Source organism: Nycticebus coucang, chromosome 8, assembly GCF_027406575.1.
Source record: "Nycticebus coucang isolate mNycCou1 chromosome 8, mNycCou1.pri, whole genome shotgun sequence".
Lineage (NCBI taxonomy): Eukaryota > Metazoa > Chordata > Mammalia > Primates > Lorisidae > Nycticebus > Nycticebus coucang.
In genome coordinates, this window is record NC_069787.1 from 28,248,937 (window position 1) to 28,270,846 (window position 21,910).

Sequence of the window (21,910 nt, forward strand, 5' to 3'; positions counted from 1 at the left end):
ATAATCCAGGGCAGAGGCACATAGTTTCATAATGACTAGTGCTGACCAAAACTCTTCATAAAATCTACTCTGTAGGCAAAGACCTACTTTATTTGCTTAGGAAAACCCTGGCTCACTGACAGTATTGCAAAGAATTCCCTGATGGTCTTCCAAGAAGAGACCATTATAAGGTTAAGGGCTTTTGATCAGGCTTAAGACACAGGCCAGGAGTCTCTGTTGCTAATAGCTCACGGAAATCTTGAGCATTTCTTGTGGTAAAGATACATGAGAAATAATGGGTCAGGAGTAGAATCACTGGAACTTGAACTGTTTACTCTTTTCTTGATATGTATGAGAACAGAGTCCTTTTACAAATTGTTGATCTTTCTCTTCTCCTACTAATTAAGGGTAAGAATGCTTTTACATTCGTTCTTTGAATCTCTGGCTCATCACTGATAGAACCCATGAAGTGTATGGCTCAACATTAAAGCCATTTACTAGGGTTTTTATAACTCCTTCCTCTCTGTTAGATCATTATATCCTTTTATTGAAAATATTTAACTCAATACTTTGCAATGACTAATGCTCTTAACACCCACATGTCAAGACAGAAGTTATGCTCATTACACAACATTATGATGTTTCAAGACCTCTGGCATGTCAAAGATAAACAGTCCAGAATAAAACAAGACTGGCTACAACTGTACGAAGACAGACAGACAAACAGACAGACACACACACACACACACACACACACACACACCCAGCAATCAACAAGTCAGGGTTAAAAGAAAAAAGACACAGGAGAAAGAGATGAGTGAAAAGCATGAAGATGTTAGAGCTGCACGTTCAATGGCAGACGATAAGGATGGGTGTGTAGACAAGACTGCTTGATGTCATCAGGTAGCAGCATTCAAAGATCTTAATAAGGACTAAGGAAAATCTACACCTTACCCCACACCACACCCTTGTGAATGACTACATATCTACCAGCCCATCTTTTGCTATCTTTCTTGAAGCCTTCACTGCCCATCTCCTTTCCTTTTTCAGAAACAGCTTTGAAAACAAAGAACTAGGCAGACAGACAAGCTGTGAGCACCTGTAACAAGAATATGTATTTATTTTGGATTCAAATGTTCAACCACACCCTAAGTCTTTTGTCTTTGCCTCATCAGACCCAGTCCTCTTTCCACTCCAAAATCAACAGGACTTGTCACCTCTAATCACTTCCTAACCTGCCTCTCCCCTAGACCCCAATATACACGGTGACTACTGCAACATGGTGGATAAGAGGGGACCTTTGCAGTCAGTCTCCAGTTTGAATTTTGGTTCCACTTCTATTTGCATGACTTAAAACAGTGACAAAAGGTAAATGGGGGTCAGTAAACAAGCATCATTTTCCTCATTTATAAACTGGGATCCTACCTACCTCTCATTATAATTAAATTGGATAAAGCATTTAAAATGTTTAACATCACATCTAGTGGAAAGTAAGTATCTTGGCATGTTTATAATTCACCTAGATTCAATTTTTTTTTTTTTTTGAGACAAGGCCTCACTCTATCGCCTTGTCTACAGTACAGTAGTGTCACAGCTCAACAAAACCTCAAACTCCTGGGCTCAATTGATGCTCCTGCATCAGCCTCCTGAGTAGCTAGGACTCCAGGCCTACACCACCATACTTTTTCTATTCTTCATAGAGACAGGGTTTTCACTCTTGCTCAGGCAGGCTGGTCTCACAGCCTCAAGATTACAGGCTTGAGCCCTCATGCCTGGCCTGAATTATGTATTCTGGCTGTTTCAACTTCCTAATTTTTTTAACACAGAAAAAAATGTGAAAATACCATTACACGGGTACCATCCTTATACTAGTATAATATACAAGGATACTTACTGTAGAAAATACAAAAGATAGGCTGAAGCACTAACAGAAGGCAAAAACTATCGTGAGGGCTTTAAAAAATGCTAGAAGCTGTTATTTAATAAATTAAATAATGTTATTATTATTTCCCTCTGTTTTTCTCATTGTTACCAAATCGTGTGATCTGCTATGCAACTTGAAACTACCAAAACTACTGAGAACAATTCTAGTCTCCCTCCCTTCTTCTAAAAGAATTCCAAGCACTCTCAACAAGTACTCAGTTAATCTTTACAGCAATGACCAATGCTGATAACTAAATTATGCTAATTTCTAAGGCATGGGAAGTCAAAATCATCACCTTTATCCTCTAGGCTCTAAGGAAATTAGTTGGGCCTATTTATCTTCAAAATTTGCCTGCACCAGGATTTCAAAACCATCCTCCTGCTTCCTGTTGGATTCTTCAGCCGTGGCCCCATAACTTCTCTGTGCTCTTTCCCCAGGTACCCCCTCTCACACTCCACCTTCCTAAAAAGCAATAGGAACTACCTGTATATAAAAATAAAATGTACTAGTGGCACCCATAGCTCAGTCAGTAGGGCGCCAGCCACATACACCCAGGCTGGTAAGTTCGAACCCGACATGGCCTGCTAAAACAACAATGACAACTGCAACAAAAAAATAGCTGGGCCTTGTGGCAGGTGCCTATAGTTTGAGGCAAGAGAATTGCTTAAGCCCAATAGTTTGAGGTTGCTGTGAGCTGACACCACAGCACTCTACTAAGGGCGACATAGTGAGACTCTGTCTCAAAAAAATAAAATAAAATAAAAAGTACCATCTCTGAAAAGTAAAGCCCCAGTCAGCTTTATAGGTCTGGAAGAGACAGGCCATTTTTACCAGAAAACAACCTGGCAAAAATGGGAGACCAGGTTCTAGAAAAGCTTAACTAAATGAGGGGCTCTCTCACAACTTGAACTTTCCCTTGGAAGTAAGAACAATGTAATCTAAAAATTTGTTCCCTCATATTAATTTTAAATAAAAAAAAAAGTGGCTTCATGTGGAATCCACAATATCTGAACAGATGGTGTTTTCCAATGTTTTCCCCAGTGGGTAAGCTTTTTCCTCCAGAGAAAGAACTGCTAAAGAAAAACAGATGCAAGAAAACGATCTTTAATACTGTCAACCCTCATTATTCACGGGTCCTTTGTTTGTGAATTCCCCTTCTCACTAAAACTTATTTGTAACCTTAAAATCAATACATAGTATTTGCAGCGTTTTCCCATAGTCAATCACGGATATGCACAGAATAGCAAGAAATATGAGCTGCCTAACGGCGCTCATTCCCAGCTGAGGTCAAACAAGGTGATGCTCTGCCTTCTTGTTTCAGCTCTTGTGTCCTACCATAAACAAGTGTCTGTTTGACAATGGATCCAGTGTCATGTTTCTTGCGTTTTTGTATCTTGTGTTGGTGACTCCACTATTTCAAACGACCGACCCCCAAGTGTAGTGCTGAAGTGCTATCTAGTTTTCCTAAGGACAAGAAAGTCCTGATGTGTCTCACAAGAAATGCAGTTTTAGACAAGTCCCATTCATTCATTCATTATAGTACTGCTGGCCATGAGTTCAATATTAAAGACTCAGTAAAATATATTAAATAACACATCTTTTGTAACCAGAGACTCCTTGGAATTTACCCTTTGTTTCCCTAGTAGTGATGAGTGAGTATTCATTAATTCAATGTCTGTGGCAACTTTATAGACCAGAAATAATGGACTATTTTTTAAGTATATCCTTAGCATCTGTCGTAGTAACAATAATCATCCCTACTAACTTAATATATGGAGGAGTATATATGCCACGAATTTTATACATTATCTTCTAGAATCCTCACTTATTCCAAGAAGGAAATACTATTATTCATCTTATTATATAGGTAAGGATATAGAGGCTCAGAAAAACTTAATAGAGGCCTATAGCTAATAAAAGGTAGGTTGAGATAATCTCTTACACATTTTCTGTAGAAGGTTTAACAGAGTTCCCGAAAGTTACTGGTCGCTTTTAGCAATCCAGAAACACTACATCCTTCTTGGGCAATTTTTATTCAACAAATATTTTTATTGTACACTCACTATCATTGGACACTCAGTATCCTGGATCCTTGAGATGTTCAATTAAGAAATAAATTCCCTTTTCCTATGGGGAATAAAAGACAATAAGGTAAGTATTACTGATTAGCCTATTTATAAATAAGGCTAATTAAATTAATTAATTAATTAAATTTATTTAATATTTCTTAAAATATATGTTATTTCTTAAATAAGGCCTTCAAGTGAAGTGACAGCTAAAGGCCACCTTTAGTGATACCAGTTGAAATCTATTTCGTTCCCAAGGTCACTAATGTGATCACCAAGTGGGATTATTTCCTCTCCTCTCCTAAGAAGACCTCCTCTGGGCCTTGGCACTCAGATCTGGGGTCCTCACCATCACTGAGCAGCCACCCTTTCTTACTATCATCTCTTAACTCCACAGTAGGCTCACCAAAATATTTATTAAATATCCTTTTATATCACAAGGCAAAGAAAATCTTCCTGAAGATCTTACAAATAATTTCCAAATCATGACTCCAGAGAGTCATATCTCTTAATGTACACCTATTTAGATGCCTAAGAAATAAACATACTCTGAAGATATCCAAAACTACCTTTTCCATCTTCAGTAGCTGGCTCTCCTCTACTTCTGAATGCCCTAACTCTGAACTCCAACCTCCAATCTCCAACAGCAGATTCATCCTGTTCTCTCACTAACTTGCAGAGTTCAGCAGCCCACCAGACCCATCCATCTCTGAGCAGTCCTTCTCAGGGTCCCTTCTCTCCTTCTCTGAGCACTCACCCTAAAGCACCTAGCTCTTCGAAGTGTTTGTATTATTCACATAGAAAGAGGAGCACTTTCATTTTCCCTCCTTTCCTTAGAAAACTCTGAATAGGAACTCTGCCTTGAGAACCCCTTAAGTTTGTATGAATGTATGACTAGATTCTAGTATAAAGACATATCCATTATTGAAAATCAAATTCATTTCCATTCCTAAGCACACAACAGCTGATAGCTGGGGGAAGTGGTCTGGAAGACTCCTGGGATACAAGTTTGAAGTTGCTGTGAGCTGTGATGCCATGGCACTCTCCCCAGGGCCACAGAGTGAGACTTGTCTCAAAAAAAAAAAAAAATAGCTATGCAAAGAGGCTGGGAGAAGATAAGGTAGTAAGTTACCATAGGCAGGGCTGAACCATGACAGTTAGGAATTAAAGATGGCCACGTCAAGACAGCAGTAGAGCCAAATTGCTACACAGCCTAGCATTGCACAACCCCAATTAGTGGCTCTTATAATTTATTCCTCCAACTACCTATAGTCTATAATTATGATGAAAGGAAATATGTTGATAAAGATAAAAATTGCCTGGCAACCAAAATAATGCCTGGTGTGTAAATAGCACGTGCCATCCCTAAACATCTCCCTCTTAGGCATTGCCCCATTCACCACTATTTGACCTGCCTCAACTCTCAAAGATCCTGCTGCTGATTATCCAACTTGGGGGATCATTTAGGCCTCCACCACGTCTCTTCTCTGGATCCTCCTCTTTCCCCCAATGATTGCCTTTAAGTTGTTTTCTATTAAGGTGCCTAAAACTAAAAATTCACTTCAAGTCAAAAAAAAAAAAAAACTTGTCAACACTATGGATACAGAGGTAACCAAATAAGGAAACAAAGAGCCAGGCCTCCGGCTGAGTACTGTACTCACGTGTCCTTTTAGCCCCACACACTCACCCCACAACTTAGATCATATTATTATCATTGCCACCTATTAGCCCTCTTTGGAAACAGAGGCCACAAGAATAATTTGTCCAAAAACATATATCAAGTAAGAGGCCAAATTGGATTTAAAGTTCAAATTAGTCTTACTCTGAAGTTGAGACCTGTAAGACTGTTTAGAACTCTTAACTGGTTTACAGTAAGAACAGATCAGGGCTTTCTCTCTGGAGAAGGTCAGTATATGGCAAAAGAAAAAAAAAATTCAAAATTCATGGGTCTAAGTGGATTAAACACAGGAAAGGGTTGAATTTCCTAGTAAATAAGGAATCCAGAAATTTTCTGTCAGCTCTACTTGTCTGACATGACATTAGCCTTGTCCTTCCCTCTCACCCTCAGTGAAGTGAACAGTTTGGAGAGAGTCAGAACAAGAGGAGCAACTCCATTATGTCAGGACACCCTTATGTGTGACGACACAGATGCTGGCTGGTTGCTTCCACTCCATCCCTCTGTTTTGGAAGCTCCCACCCTCTACAAAATGTCTGGAATTCATTAAGACAGGAAAACAGGCTGACAGTCCTATTTTAAATTGTATTCTGCCGAAGTTTTGTGAAAACAATTTGGTCATGTGGACATGCCCCAAACCACCATCACCCTGTTTCTGAAGTCATTGGTCAAGTGACTGCAGTGTGCTTCAAGTTTCACACTTCTAGAGGATCCATTAAACTGCAAATCCCTTTTGAGACTTGGGGTAGGACTCCTTCTTGTAGTAAAGCTAAGTTAACTTCAAGTCACTCAGAGATCACATTTACACGACAAAGAATCCTTTTGTAGGAAGGCCTAGTTAGCGCTGTTGTTGGACTTTCCTGTTACTTAACCATAAACTTCTGATTAAAAGAAAAATCCATAGTTAATTTGAGTTTCCTGTCAGGAGACAGGAAACTGCCCAAGCTTCTCTATTGTTTATATTCCAACTCTACACAATGTTTTGTATTCCAAGTTCCTTGGGCAAAATCAGGCTACCACCACCTTAATGGTTTTCAAAGTCTGACCTCCAGAGCAATGGTCTGAACATCACTTAGAAACCTATTAGAAATGCAAATTCTCAGACCCTACCAAGACCTAGGAATCAGAAACTGGAGTGATTATGTCTCAGTAATCTGTTTTAACAAGCCCCCTAGGGGATTCTGATGCACATTCAAGTTTGAGAACCACTGCCCTAATGTTTTTACCATAAATCTCCTCTCTCCATATTGAAGTATTCTTGTATTGCTGTATTGGAATGAAAAATTCCTTGGATCAGAATACATTTAATAAAAAAGGGGAGAGGGTCTTGCTTATATTGTCAGGCCAGAGATAATCATTGATAATAATTTCTCACTGGTTAAGAGAAAAAAAGGAAAGCTCCCTCTAGACCAGCAGTTCTCAACCTATAGGTCACGACCCGTTTGTAACAATGAAAATACATCACGGCATTAGGAAGGTTGAGAACCACTGCTCTAGAAAGTTAGGTATTAGATCTACATTAGCGATGTGGAAACACCCAAGCAAATTCTGAGGTTCTCTTTGGCTAGACGATCTGCACCTCCTGGAACCAATCCCTGTGATAAGGACATGTGGCCAGCCCTATGTTAAATGCTCTTTTCCTGGATCCACGAAATTAAACTATACAGGTTGAGCACATGGGAGGGCTGTTATCAGAATTTGGAAAAGAGATTATTAGCAGGCAAAATAAAAGCGTCCACCAGAAGAAATACGTAAGGAAAGGGAAGTTGGCTCTGCCAGTGAAAACTGTTTAGAAAGATGTCAGGTATATGAACCCAAAAGTGAGGAAGAGGGGTACACCAGGAAGATTCGCTAAAGCTAACAGAGTGACATGTGACATCACTGACCCCACAAACCAAACCCCAATTAACTGTTCCTGCCATTCAGCTCCCTGCCATTAAATCATGTATGTCAATGACTTTGGCACCTACAGCCAAGCACAGCCCATCAAGCCCTCTCATTCATTTCTAAATCAACAAAGATTTAAAGCTTCCATATATAATCAGTATCTAATTGTATTCTAAGATCCCATCATTTAGCATTTACTCACCTAGCATTTACCTATATAAAAACATTATTAGTGTTTATCTATCCAAAGACTGGTGAAAAAATTACCATGCGAAGATGATGTAAGGTGTGGTTCTAAAAAGTCTACATACTGATTGTCCAAAACAACACGAGCCAGCAGCCAACCTCTTATGAGTTATTCTCCAAGCATACTTCCTTACAGCAAACAGGCAAACTTTTATTTGGAATGTCACCAAGAAACCTGCCAGGTGCTTATATTTTTAGGGATTGTTTCACATAAACTGCTATAAACTCTTCCTTTAAAAATAAATAAAGAGAATTTACAAGAATGCATAGTTGGGGTTACCCTCTTCCCCTGAAAGTAAATGACTTTAACTGGCCAGTATGTGGTACTGTCTTAATGTTTATCCATAAGCATTCTCTGCCAACAGCATTATAAATTAGTTGCAAAGGATTCTATTGGCAGATGCGCCAACATCCTAAATGTAGATGGTGATTCAGTGATATAGCAGATTCAGTCGTACAGCAAAGCAAAGCTAATGCTGAAATCGTACCTTCCCACCTTCTGCTGGAAAACTTCAAGTGTTAAAAAAAAAAAAATTAAAACAAAAATAAGCCCATCCCTTTAGATGGAGGGGATTATTACAATTTGATCACTGAATTATCTATGCATCAATAATGGACTCAATTTTAGAGCACTGTCTCTGCCAGTTCTGGATAGATCCCAGGCAAGATCTATCTTACCAAGGTCCCCTAGTAGACCTCACCAAGATTGCACTGGGTCCTGAGATAAACAAGAAAATTATCTTTGTGATTTCCTTTCACCAAATTCCAAATCTCCAGTTATAAAATACATGTTTTGAAAACAGTGCTTCTTAGGACCAGTTAGCAGTTAAGAACATTTTATGGTAAAGGTACCAAAGTAAATAGAGTCTTCCTGCATATCATTTCGTAATTTCATATATAACCACAGCCATTAGGCTAAATGAATTCTCTCTGCCTCAGATTTCCTTCCCCTTAAATCAAGCTAAGCTTCCCAGAAAGAAAACCTATTCTACAAATACAAGCGACATGTTCTCCCAGCAGTAGGGACAACCACTTTTCCAATGCTGCCCTTGAACACATGGGAAAACAGATGAATGTGTGTGAATGATTCAGCAAGTTATCCCACTTTGAAGAAGAGGCAGGGGTGGGAAGGGCAAAGACCACAGACGTCTTCCTGAACTGCCCCATGAGCCACAATTTCTTACAGGACAGGATTCCACCAGTGTCCTCTACAGACCTACACCTCACAGCATCTGGATTTAAAATATCTGCTCTCACTCACACAACTTTCTTGAAGTACCACTGCATGGATACTTAAATCAATGCACTGAAATCCAAATCCTTTGGAGATTCTTCTTTAAGTGATTGAATTAAAAACACACCATTGCCCGGATGGTGGATACCAAAGTTGTTGGGCACTTGAGATGGTGTGTGGGAGGGAGCGGCTGCTTCTTCATTTCTGTGTCAATACTGACATTTTCACATCAGAGAAGACAGGAAGTGTGATCTTAAGACTGAAGCACAGGACCAGGAGTCAGGAGTTCTACACTGGTTATTTGTTCCTGGTGGGCGTGTATATTTTGGTACGTCAATCTTAGGCTTTCCTTTTTAATCTTTGGTTACGTGGACCTCTCCTTCATGCCAAAAAAGTAAATACAGCCCAAAGAGGAAAAAAAGCATTCCTAGGTTAAGGACAGTCCAATATGAATGATCTCAGGACAACACCAATGAGCAAAACAAGAAACGATATTGAGAAGGAAATAGAGGAAAGAAAGGATAATAAAGATAACATAAAGATAACAAGACCTGCAAGAGTCATCTCCTCTCTTAGTCCAGGGTCAGGTTTATAAAGACAAATATGAATCTCTGACTCACTCAACATTAGGAAAATGCTTAAGGCCAAATAATAAATATTCTAATGAAGATTAATGTCTGTATTTTTCCCCCACTGTTTATATATTACCTTCAACCAGTCTTATGGGTATTCTTGAACACCTACTAAGTATCAAGCATGATATTAGCATCTTTGCATACATTACCTTTTATCTTTGCAGCAGACTTGCAGATAGCTACGGCCTCATTTTAAAGAACAGGGAATTGAGGTTCAGAGATGTTGAGTAATTTGTCCGAAGACACACAGCTAATGAGGGATAGCACCAAGATTTGTACCTGTAAGACATTCAGGTCTTGCCTTAAAATCACTTCCCTCTGAGAGGCCTTTCCTGATCATCAACCTAATAAAGCCCCCTTCTTTCACAATCACATTCTACCAATAACACCCTGTTTAGTTTTCATAGCAGTTAGCAAAAGTTACCTCGCTCATTTATTTGGTTCATTATTAACAGTGCCTCACCTCTAAGATGTAAGCACCATGCTAGCAGGAAGCTTGCCTGTCTGGTTCTCCATTTGATTCCCTATGGCCGGCACATGAGAAGCCCCCAGAAATGTTGGCTGTTGAAGATAGGAACTTCATCATTCTGCATCTCAGGACAGAAGTCTCACAGGGACACTTTATTTTTCACAGAATGCAAGAAAGGCCACAGGAGGGACAGATGCAACAAAGAAATAGGGAAGCCATGTCTGAAAAATAGGCTGGAGAAATGGTTTACCATTGAGAAGGCAAACCTGATCCTCCTCACAAAATCCCTGGCAATAGATACAGGGGGATACATAAATTTTCACAGAGATCCTAGACCTCCCAGCAGGTCGTCTTGACCTGCTTTGCCTGAATAAAGATACAGCGTATGCCTTGCTATAATTCCTTTCCTCAGAGAACAGAATGTTCGCTAGACTCACAAAAACCTTCTTCTAAACTGCAAACTTGTCTTTACAATATGAAAAGTTTATGGTGACTACATGTAATACCTCTGACCTGTCTTCTTAGTTTCTTCAAATAGTGCATACTTGGAGTGTAGTCAAACACATTTTTATAATTTATTCCGATTAGACATACCCTCGGCAAAGTACATTTCACACACACAAAAAAAAAAAAACAAATAAAACTGTTGCTTATTGTCCTTGAAAGATGGCAAAAAAAAAAATTAGAGAAGGATTTTTTTTCCAATTATTTATCCCAATACTGCCAGTTCTGAAACAAAGCAGTTGGAGAGAGAAATTTAGTAACTTTGATTTGTCCCAAGATACATTTTTTTACACTGAGGTCCTATTCCTGACAGTAAGCACATGTGATCTGTTCTAAAAAAAGGATATTTTCCACTTCTTGCACAACTGGAGCAGATATAAACATCAGCCTGTACAAACTGCACTGCAGAACTCAAAAGGAATTAAACATACATCCCCTTAAATAAGATCTATAAATAGTAGTAATTGGGAAAAGGAGAGCTCTAATATCACACAAAACCAACCCTTAGAGTTCTGTTTCAATCAAGTGTCCCACCTAATCATACCACCAAACGAATCTGTATAATAAGATTTAAACATCTGCCAAGTTAAAGCCCCTCAATCTTGTCTATTTTGCTTCAAATGCATGATTCTATACATGTTTCAGATATTGTTATGAGGAAGAAAAAAACTACTGTAATGGTAAAATTATACTAGAAAAAAAAATTACATTTACTAACAGCACTAGGCACTGTGCATAGCACGTTCGCACATTTTTGCCTCAGTTTTAAACTTCTACCAACCATAAGGGGGAGGGTTTTACTGATCTCATTTTTTTTTTTTTTTTTTTGCAGTTTTTGGTGGGAGCTGGGTTTGAACCCGCCACCTCTGTCACATGGGGCCGGGGCCCTACTCCTTTGAGCCACAGGCACCGCCCTACTGATCTCTTTTTACAAGAAATTGAGACTTTAAGAGGTTAAGAATCTTGAACACAGACAGTGTAGTTAAGCGGCAAAGCCCTGACCACAGCTCTTAAACCAGATACCCTCTACCCACCTGCATCCAGTCTCTCTCTACCATGAGATGCCACCAAGTGCACAGAGACCATAGGAAAAGTGGGGAATCTGGTTAGAAGCTTAAAAGGTAGCTGGGCTCAGGGGCTCAGACCTGTAATCCTAGCACTCTGGGAGGCCAAGGTGGATGGATTGCCTGAGCTCAGGAGTTTGAGACCAGCCTGAGCAAGAGCGAGACCCCCATCTCTACTAAAAATAGAAAAACTAGCCAGGCGATGTGGCAGATGCCTATAGTCCCAGCTACTTGGGAGGCTGTGGCAAGAGGATCACTTGAGCCTAACAGCTTGAGGTTGCTGTGAGCTATGACATCAGAGCATTTTACCCAGACCCACACAGTGAGACTCCATCTCAAAAAAAAAAAAAAAAAAAAAGAAGCTTAAAAGGCAAAAACTCTAAATATCCACTTTAGGATCATGCCCTCCAAGGCATCTTAGTGTAGTAAGAAATGTGTTTGAGTATTGCTTCACCTTCAAGGCCAAACCCAAACACCCCTATTCATCCACAACTCTTATATTAAATTCTCATTGCTCCCGTCTCCACACACACACAGAGGTGGACCACACTCTATGGTGGGGCTATATTCATGGTTCTCTTTCCCTCCCCCTGCTGGAGTTTTGGAGAGGGCACGGGGTGATGCATCTTTGGATTTTGCACAATTGTGCACAGTCCAGACTAAAGGGCAAGAGCATGGGGCTGGAGCTAGAGCACCTCGGCTTAAATCCAGCCCTATGCCTCAGTTTCCTCCTCTGTAAAATGAGAATAAAAATACACACACCCAAGGATGAAGTGAGAATTAACTGAGCTAATGCAAGTAAAATATTCAATATAGTGTTTAGAACATACTTAGCACTAGATAAGTGTTAAGTGTTTTTAAAACTATAATTAATATTATATTAATTTTATTTTTATTTTTACTACTGTGATCACCTCATGAGAGTTTCACAAAGATTAAGTGTATTTTACATGTGTAAAAACATTTAGAATGGGCTTGGCAGACCAAGTATATACCCAATAAATGTTAGTCATTATTATTGGTATTAAATTGCATACTAGGACTCAATAAATATGTGTTAAATTTGAATGTTTATGTATGTGCTAATGTCACACTGCTAGGTTTTTTTAAGGCAGTATAAAAGAATTTGTATGGATTTGATCAAAAATATAAAGTACAAATAATTTATCAGAATAACTCATTTAGAGGAAATAAAAAAGAAATTTACTATCTCAAAGGAAATTTATTGTATAACAACACTTGCCTTAGAAAAGATAACCAATGGGACCAAATGCTAACACCTTCCAGGATGCCAGAGCTCACTGCTACATAATAACAGAAAATAACGAGAATATCCGCTAACATTTACAGAGCACTTACTATGTGCCAGGCCCCTAGCTAATACTTTGCCACAATGTCTTAGTTAATGTTCTTAAGACCCTAGGAGGCAGGCCCCCATTTGCCAGATGAGGAAACTGAATTTAGAGGTCACCCGGCCTACCCAAGTTCACCCAGCTAGTCAGGGACAGACACTGAGGCCAGAGCAAGGCTCTTCATCGCCATGCTAGTGGTTTCCCACAGATTGGACAGATGAGAAAAATCAAGAAAACTTTCAGAAACCAAAAAAAGATCCATCGGTTTTGTTTTACCAAGAATAGATTATCATTTCATAAGAGAAAAGAGCATTTTCTAAACATGAAGATAGAAGGGAAAATCTCAGCATAAATCCAACGAATGGGAGTGGCTGCATACCCAAATAAGTGTGCATGAGGATGCGTGTGACACAACTGTCTTTGTCTTTCTCATTTCACCCCGCACTTGGGAAAACGTCACACACCTCTCTAAGAATCAGCATTTGGGGACCACTGCTCTGTCCTGGCCTGCCATGATAAACCTCACACTCACTTTCATTCCCATTTCTAATTTTCAAGAACTTTAATAGCAGCTGTCTAAAGCAGTACTAAAAATTGAAGAAGAAATGGCAACTAAATTAAACCAATTCTGAAAGCCTGTCTAGAAAGGGGGTATTAGCAACGATAAAGCCACAGAATTTAGCACTAAGTATATCAGACAAAAGGACTGTGAGCCTTGAAGATCCTAGCATGCTTTTAAATGTTGTGTTTAGGTCTGAAAGGCCTGCAGAGAAATCCCTCACTCCTACAGCTCAGACGACAGTCCCACATTTGTCTCCCTGTCATGACCATGCCTCTGTGAGCTCTGAGTTCACTCTAGATACTCAGCACTCTTGCTCTGCCATCCCTAGTTCAGAACTCATTCCCAAGGGAACATACAGAGACTTCAACAACCTTATTAGAGGGACCAACGTGCAGATAATTGTTCATTAGAAACTTTGTCCATGACATGTGTTTTCCTAGGACACAGCCTTACCCATCAATATGACCAAAATGAGATTTGCAAAATCCAACTCCAGCAACTTCAGATTCCTAAAGGCAAGGAGGTGTGGGTGAGCAATAAAACTTGTCTTTTCTCATCAAACACCTGAATATCAGAGCTCAGCACCAATGAAGAATATATAAATTACTTTTTTGAAGAGAACTGGTGGATACCTATTCTGAAAGGACTGCAAAAACAAAAACCAAACATCTTATCCTGATTGAGAAACAGACTAAGGGACAAAGCAACACATATTCAAACAAATATTTATTGTGCCCCGCATTGCTCTAGGTCAGTGGTTCTGAAATGAGGGTGATTCTGCCTACCACAGGACCTCTGACAAAGCCATATCATTATGAAATGATAATCCATTGTCACTGGTGGGAGGGGCAGTACTGGCCTCCAGCAGGCAGAGGCCAGGGATGCTGCTATATATCCCACAATGCACAGGACAGCCCCCCACAGTAAGAGCTCTCTGGCCCCAAATGTCAATAGCACTGAGGATGAGAAACACTGTTCTATGCTCTGGGGAGTACATAAAACAGTGAATAAGAAACAGACAGAAATCCCTGCTCCCTTGGAGCTTGCAGTCTAGCATGGAGAAACACATAATAAACATACTGGAAAATTATATAGTAGGTTATAATAAAGTACTATGGAAAAATACAGCTGGGCAAGGAAGACGGAGAGCTTAGAGCGACAGCCATTGTAAACGGGGTGGTGGAGGAAGGCCACACCATGGGTGAGATGGGAATGATATTTAAAGAACTGGAAGCTGGTGGGGGAGTGAGCGCTGTGGCTATCTGGGCAAAGAATGGCCCAGGCCCAAGGAATAACAAGTGCATTATACAAAAGCCCAGAGGTGGAAGGGCCTGGATCTTCCAGGAACAATGAGAGGGCAGGTCTGGCTGGAACAGAGGAGCGGGGAGTGGGGACAGCAAGAGATAAGGTCAGAGTGACAGGCAGCCTGGCCTTAAGTTTCACTGAGAGAAACTAGAAGCCATTGGAGGGTTCTGAGCAGAGAATGACATGATCTGACTTGACATTTAACACAGGGTTTCTTAACCTCAGTGCTGTTAACAATTGGGGGCCAGATAATTCTTTGCTGTGGGGGCAGTCCTGTGCTCTGTACAATGTTTAACAGCATCCCTGGCCTCTACCTACTGGAAACCAATAAAATCTATTCTATTGTGACAATCACAAATCTCCAGACACTGCCAAATGGCACCAAGCGACAAAAGCATCCCCTGTTTGAGAACCAGTTTTAAGAGGAACACTGTGGCAGCTTTATTGGAAATACGCTAAAAGCGGATATGGGTAGAAAGCAGGAGACCAGGTAAGAGACCACAGCCTTGACCCAGCAAGAGCTGATGGTGACTTGGCCCTAAGTGGCAACAGAGGAGTTGGTGAGAATTGAGCAGGTTCTGGACATGTTTGCAACTTTAATAGACAATCTGGAGGAATATCAGTGACAGACAAAATGGCGACAGCAGTCTTAACCTATTGATTTCAACTTTGGGGTGCAGTGCCCCACCCAACAAAGACAAAAAGCACTAAGACGAATTTGAGCAACATGTAGCCCTTTTAAAGTCACACAACAGATGTCGATAACAATGCCATTAGACAACTGTGGAAAACAGTATAGGGAAATGTTGCCAACTCCATATATTTATTCACAGATTTTATTTAACTGGTTTATTTCAAAGTGCCTGTGTCTGCTTCACATACAAGTTTTACAACAACTTTTTTAATTTAGCCTTCCTCTCCAGGCTGGTTCAGGCCCGCACCTGTTTCTAGCATCAACGTGTGAAGCCATTTCTTCCCACGTACCCACATTTTCCCTCACACATGCTTGCTAGCTAGCTACCGAGGATGTTCACCCTTGCAAGTAATTTTTGCTGACTTTGAAAAAGAACAGGCCCCGATCCTTCAGCATGAGTTTCGTAGCACTCATTTGGGTTTTTCCAGATGGTATTTTCCTCACTCTCTCAAACTCATCTAATGTTATGTATCAGCTACCATCAAAAATGTTCTAAACAGTCCAGTTAATTCATTTCTTTCAGGATTCCACACACACTGCTCCCTCATTCTGGCCATGTAAGCATTTGCTTATAGAAGCGAAAGTAGAGACTGCTCAGTAAAACACTGGTCCCTTCAGCCGAATGCAGATAATGCCCGGATGAGCATAACCAACAATACCCTTTACACAATATTACTCAAAACCCCCAGCCCCCAACACACACAACCTCTGCTCACATACAAAACAGCCATTATGAGGGGAAAAAACACCAACTAAAGGCTGGTTTATGTGTCTAACTGCTTCGGAGGTTTCCTTCCAATCTGCCTTAAGCATCTGCAAAGAGGCTGCTTCAGAAGCAACTGCAGTCAGTAGGACTGCTGTTCCCACAATTTCTTCCCCAACTTGGATTCAGACTTCTGCCACCGCCCTGAGGGAAATAAACCTGGCTCCAGTGACCACTAGAGCAAGAACCAGTCCGGTGCTCTCCAGAAGCAAAGATTACACCGCCTGGCTCCTGATTCAGTTGCCCTTTTTCATTCACCGGATTTCTGGATCCTCTTCCCCTCTGCCGGCCAGGCCCCTTCACTCGAAGGGCAGGGCGGGGAGAGTTAGACTGTGCTGAGCAGAGCTCCAGGCTTCCAATTACAGCCTTATCTCACAACCTCACAGCCGAGAAGGGTGGAAATAAACCCTTCCCTGCTATCACAGCCTCAACTGACCGTCACCCTCTTACTAAACACTGGAAATGAGAAGTACCAGAGGTCCACAGTGAGCACAGGAAGATAATGGAAGAAAGGAAGACACCATTTCGTCCCAACAGACAAGTAGGAATAGAGACAACCAAACCGGGGGGCGGAGAGGGGGCGCGAAGAAAGGGGCACTCGAGGGAGTGGGGCGCCAGACCAACAGATGCTTTCTTAATAAAAGTTTCTGAAGTCTCCAACGAACTAAACACGTGTCGCTACCAAGCAGGGGATACTTTGTAAACCCCAGATCCAAGGCTTTTTTCCCCCTTCACCAAAGGCCTGGACGCAAAGGGGACTGTGTTTCCAGGGAGCTAACCTGGCCCGGAGACACGCCCACCCGCTGCCCGGCCCCTCCCGCGCCGGCGAGCAGCGGTCCAGAAGGTGAGAGGCGGGGCCCAGGGAAACCTCACCTGCAGGCGGCCCGGAGAGCTGGTTTTCCCAGAGGGGCCGGACTCCTAAGAGGCGCCTACAGGCGAGCTAATTGCTTCCCTCCAGCGTCGCATCTCAGTACACCCAAAGCTTTCCCTCTCCGATCCCGCAGCCCACTGGGGTCTTCAATTAGAAACTCTATTTTACTAGAAACTCTATGTCCCTCGTCTCGTGGGGACAGCGTCCCAGCCTGGCGCTCCTCCTCCCCCAACCTCGCGCCAGGTCGCTCCCCAGCCCCCACCCAGTCTCAGCAGCTGGCATCCCCGGTCGAGGGTCCCCGCGTCTGGACACGCCAACCCCCGCGGCCCGCTGTGCCCCCGAAGTAGGTTCGGTCGGAGCCTCCAAGAAGCGCACCGGCCCGGCGGCCGCAACCCCCAGCTGCGGGGGGCAGCTCGTCCTCCGCCCCAGGGCAAGGGCACTGGGTCCTTGCCCCAGAGCTCGGGCGATCTGCTCTGCTCGCCTTCCAGAGGGAGACACGGTGTCCCCCAGCCGCCCGCCACGCCTCCTTCCAGCTGTCACCACTCACCTGCTCTTCAGGGGTTGACTTTTGAGTTCGTAATAGGTTTTGGGCTCTTCATGAAACTCCTCCCCGACTTCGAAATCCGGCACGATCCCTGATTCCGACTGCATGGCTCCTGCTTCCCGTTTGTCCCCTGCTCGAAAGTGAGGACAGAGCCCGGGGGCGGAGGGAAGGTGGCGGGGCCTGGGTCCCGGAGCCGCGCGCCCCCGCGCAGTGCCCAGCTCAGCCGGCTCGCCCGCGCGCGGCCGCCGGCCCCAGCTCGCGGAGTTTACACTCGCACCCGGGCGGGAGGGCCGCGCGCGCTGCCTGGGATCTGTAGTTCGGCCCGGGCGGGGCACTCCCGGCTCGCCCGGGGAGCCGCTTCCACGAAAACTACAGCTCCCAGAAGGCCAGGCGGAGGCAGGCAACGTGCTGGACACAGCTAGTGCAACTCCTGTTTGGATTCATTGTCAATGTCAGCAGCTCCTCTCCCTCCTCTCGCTACTTGCTTCAAGGGTACAGACTTGGCTATTTAATATTAATAGGAACCGGATGGCCTGCTCTCCTACTGTCACCCTCCTCCCAACTCAGGCGTTTGCGAGGGAATGCCGAGTGCTTACTTTAAAAATAAAATAGTGAAGGGCACTAGAAAGTTTTAGCGTTCAAGACTGTCTGCAAATAAAAGGACGTCCTATCAGCCCGCGAGCCTCCCTAAGCTGCTGCGACTCAGCAGCTGGTCCTCGGATTGCAACCGCGTGGAGGAACTTTCCTTCACCTTGTAGCGAAAACGCATTTGGAAAAATCGGTCTTACGCGTTCCTTTTCTACTAGTGACTCAGTCGGGGCTTTTACAGTACTATTGAACAGCCGAATGGCTCTTTCCCCTTGATCCAATTAGCCGCTTGTAATGTAAAGCAGCGCTTGAAAGATTCCGTCAATTTGAAAAGGCGCAAAGTTGCAAAACGGTGTCATTGCTCTCTGCTTTTAATGTCTCAGTTGGCTGGAAGTTCAAATAAGATTGTCCTAATATTTCAGGAGTGAAGTTGTAGGGCACATAAACTGTACAAGTGTCAAAACCCCTCATAAACTTCTCAACACTCACTTACGAAACAGAGGTGTGTGTGTGTGTGTGTGTGTGTGTGTGTGTGTGTGTGTGTGTGTGTGTGTTTAATTCTGCTTTATGGGTCTTTGGTACTTCCAGTCCTTCCCTCTGAGTAGTTCCAGCAGAATGTGTTCCTTCTTTTAAAAGTATCTTGTGGCGTCAGGGAGGCGGTGCAGAGCTGCTGAGTGACATTTAAAGGTGTAAGACTCAGAGTTGAATTCCCAAGTCCCTCTAAGAAGCGCTGGTACAATCTTGGGCATGTCCCTTGATTCCTAGAAGCCTCGATTACTTCATCTGTAAAAGAGAAGACTGGCAAATCAGTTTTAGAAGGTGTTGCAAGGTCAAATGTAAGAGAAAGTTATTTGGTATCTATAAAATAGCTGATCAGTGGGCGTTCTTTTTTTTTTTAAGTAGATCTTAAAAATATTTCTTTTGATAGTGATAAACTAAATGATCCTCCTACAAGAAAACTCTTAGGAGGCTACCCTAATGATTGGACGCCTCCCAGGAGTTGTTTCCACTTCTTGCCTTCCCCAAAACATTTTAATTTCACATCAGAAAAGACCTCCAGGGAGGATGGGCAGAGGAAGGGTGATTGGTGGGATTACACCTGTGGTGCATCTTACAAGGGTACATGTGAAACTTAGTAAATGTAGAATATAATTGTCTTAACACAATAACTAAGAAAATGCTGGAAGGCTATGTTAACCAGTGTGATGAAAATGTGTCAAACTGTTTATAAAACCAGTGTATGGTGCCCCATGATTGCATTAATGTACACAGCTATGATTTAATATTAATAAAAAAATAAAATAAAAAAGAAAAGACTTCCAGTAGGATGGGTTGATTTTAAAGCTGGGAATCTCAAGGAGATTTGGAAAAAGTGCAGGACACACCCAAATCCCATAATTAAACTCATCCCCAAAATACTGATTTTAGATTTTTTGCTGTAACTATTAAAATACAGCAGACTACCTGAGAACAATCTCTGAGGAAAGTGGGCATTTCATGCTCATGAATCCCAGATTCCTTGATAGACAGACTTCTGGAAATTAGATGTCAAAAGTAAAGAAGTGTTAACTCTCTGCCAGAGAAAAAAACAAGGTAAAATGTGCTGGGAACATGCAGTCTAGATTGCTAATCTCATCCGGTTCTCAACTACCAGTGCTTGGAATATGGGAGGAGGGGTTGATTGTTGTAATGACTTGGGATGTTACAGGCATTTATATGGAACTGGCCAGAGACAATAAACTATCCTGCACAATAATGAATTTTCTTGTCCAAATGTCAGTGGTATCCTATTAAGAAACACCTGATGCTTCTTAATCTTTTGGTTCAGCAGAAGCTTTTGAATACAAGGAAATTTATAGATTCTCTCCTTTAAACATACAGATGTAAACAAAGCTGTGCATAATTTAGGTCTGCTGACCTCCTAAATGGGAGGTCACAATGGAAGAGCAGTTTGTAACCTCTTTTATTTATTTATTTTATTTTATTATTATTTTTTTTAGAGACAGAGTCTCACTTTGTCACCCTCGGTAGAGTGTTGTGGCATCACAGCTCACAGCAATCTCCAGCTCTTGATTCTCTTTCCTCAGCCTCCTGAGTAGCTGGGACTACAGGCACCCACCACAACACAGGGCTCTTTTTTGTTGCAGTTTGGCCGGGGCCGGGTTCGAACCCACCATCCTCACAGCACCCTACTCACTGAGCCACAGGCACCATCCTGTAACCTCTTTAGAAGTGCAATGAAATCCATTACACTGTTCATTATAGCCAACTGTGTGACCTACCAGACCTAAGGGACCAGCCTCAAGGCGAAGGAAAAGTGGCAAGAAAGCCAAGACCCCTGAACTTATCTTCAGTTCTGGGATGCAGAGCTCTCAGCTGAGGTTGTCCTGTGGTACACGCAGATAGCTGCTATTTCTGTCCCCCACACCATTTCTTCTGGTGGTCATCCTGCTCTGTGTTCAGGAAAACTTCTTTTCCACTACATGTGGCAGGGTTGTCCATTACAGTGTCATCTGCCACCCCACCCAGTGGGAGTGAGGAGGTGACCTAACCCTGACCAATGACAGGGCTCCATTTCCTTAACCACAGTTGTTTCTCTGGGAATGGATGGGGACCCTAACAAGACTAGAAGTCCTCCTTGGGACTTTTCTGCTAGGGCAACTGGGGAAAGATGTCTGAATTTTGGAAACATGATGCTGGGAAGAAGAAAACCTGGAGATATTTACTGATGGTCACTTAAGGGAGTTGATTGAATATGGGAGAGAATGCGATAAGATCAAATTAGAGAAGTAGAGGAAAGCAAAGATAAGAGTTAGAAAAATACATAGCATAGTTCCATTTCTTTGATCCAACCATATCTAAAGTCAGATATATAAGCCCCCTTGCCTGAAGAAATAGTCCCTTTTCTTGCAACTATTTTGATTTTAAGTTTTTGTCACTTGCAACCAAAGAGCGTTTAGTAGTCACCATAAAAACTTTCACTCCTTTAAATGGATAAGTTTCTGCAGATGGCCTCACTGTTAATCCAAATAACAAAATCTAGGCCACCTGATAGATGTCCCCTGCAAGTTCTCTTCATTATTGAGAATTGAACCCTAGAGGCAGGTGTACTTCTTCTAAAAATAGTTGATAAAAGTAAATAGTTCCATACATTTAAACTGAGGACTGTGCCCTTTTAATATACAAAAGCAACAACTATGGGCAGCACCTGTGGCTCAAAGAGTAGGGTGCCGGCCCATATGCCAGAGGTGGCGGGTTCAAACCCAGCCCCGGCCATAAACTGCAAAAAAAAAAAAAAAAAGAGCAACAACTAGAGATTATAATTATTGTCATTCATATTACCTGTATTTATGTAACACTTTATTTTTTACACTTGTTACATGTACCTTTTCTTTTTTCTCACATAAAATCCTGCAAAGATGGATAGCCTAACACAATCCATGCCCATACCTACCTGCATGGGCATGGATCGTGTTAGGTACTCAAACTACACAAATATATTTGACCTCCTCCCTACCCTCTACCCTACAAGAGGTTCCTAGTCCAAG

At 42.2% G+C, this 21,910-nt stretch overlaps 1 protein-coding gene across 7 annotated transcripts in view; it reads right to left on the reverse strand.

The window, feature by feature from the left end:
* The window catches only part of MITF (melanocyte inducing transcription factor), a 224,148-nt gene extending 206,128 nt beyond the window's left edge, over positions 1-18,020 (reverse strand). For all 7 annotated transcript variants that reach the window (XM_053599529.1, XM_053599527.1, XM_053599536.1 and 4 more), the window contains exon 1: positions 17,778-18,020. In XM_053599529.1, the coding sequence (XP_053455504.1) occupies positions 17,778-17,881 (104 nt within the window). In that variant the 5' untranslated portion in view covers positions 17,882-18,020. The remainder of the gene's footprint in view (positions 1-17,777) is intronic.
* Between the last annotated feature and the right edge of the window lie 3,890 nt (positions 18,021-21,910).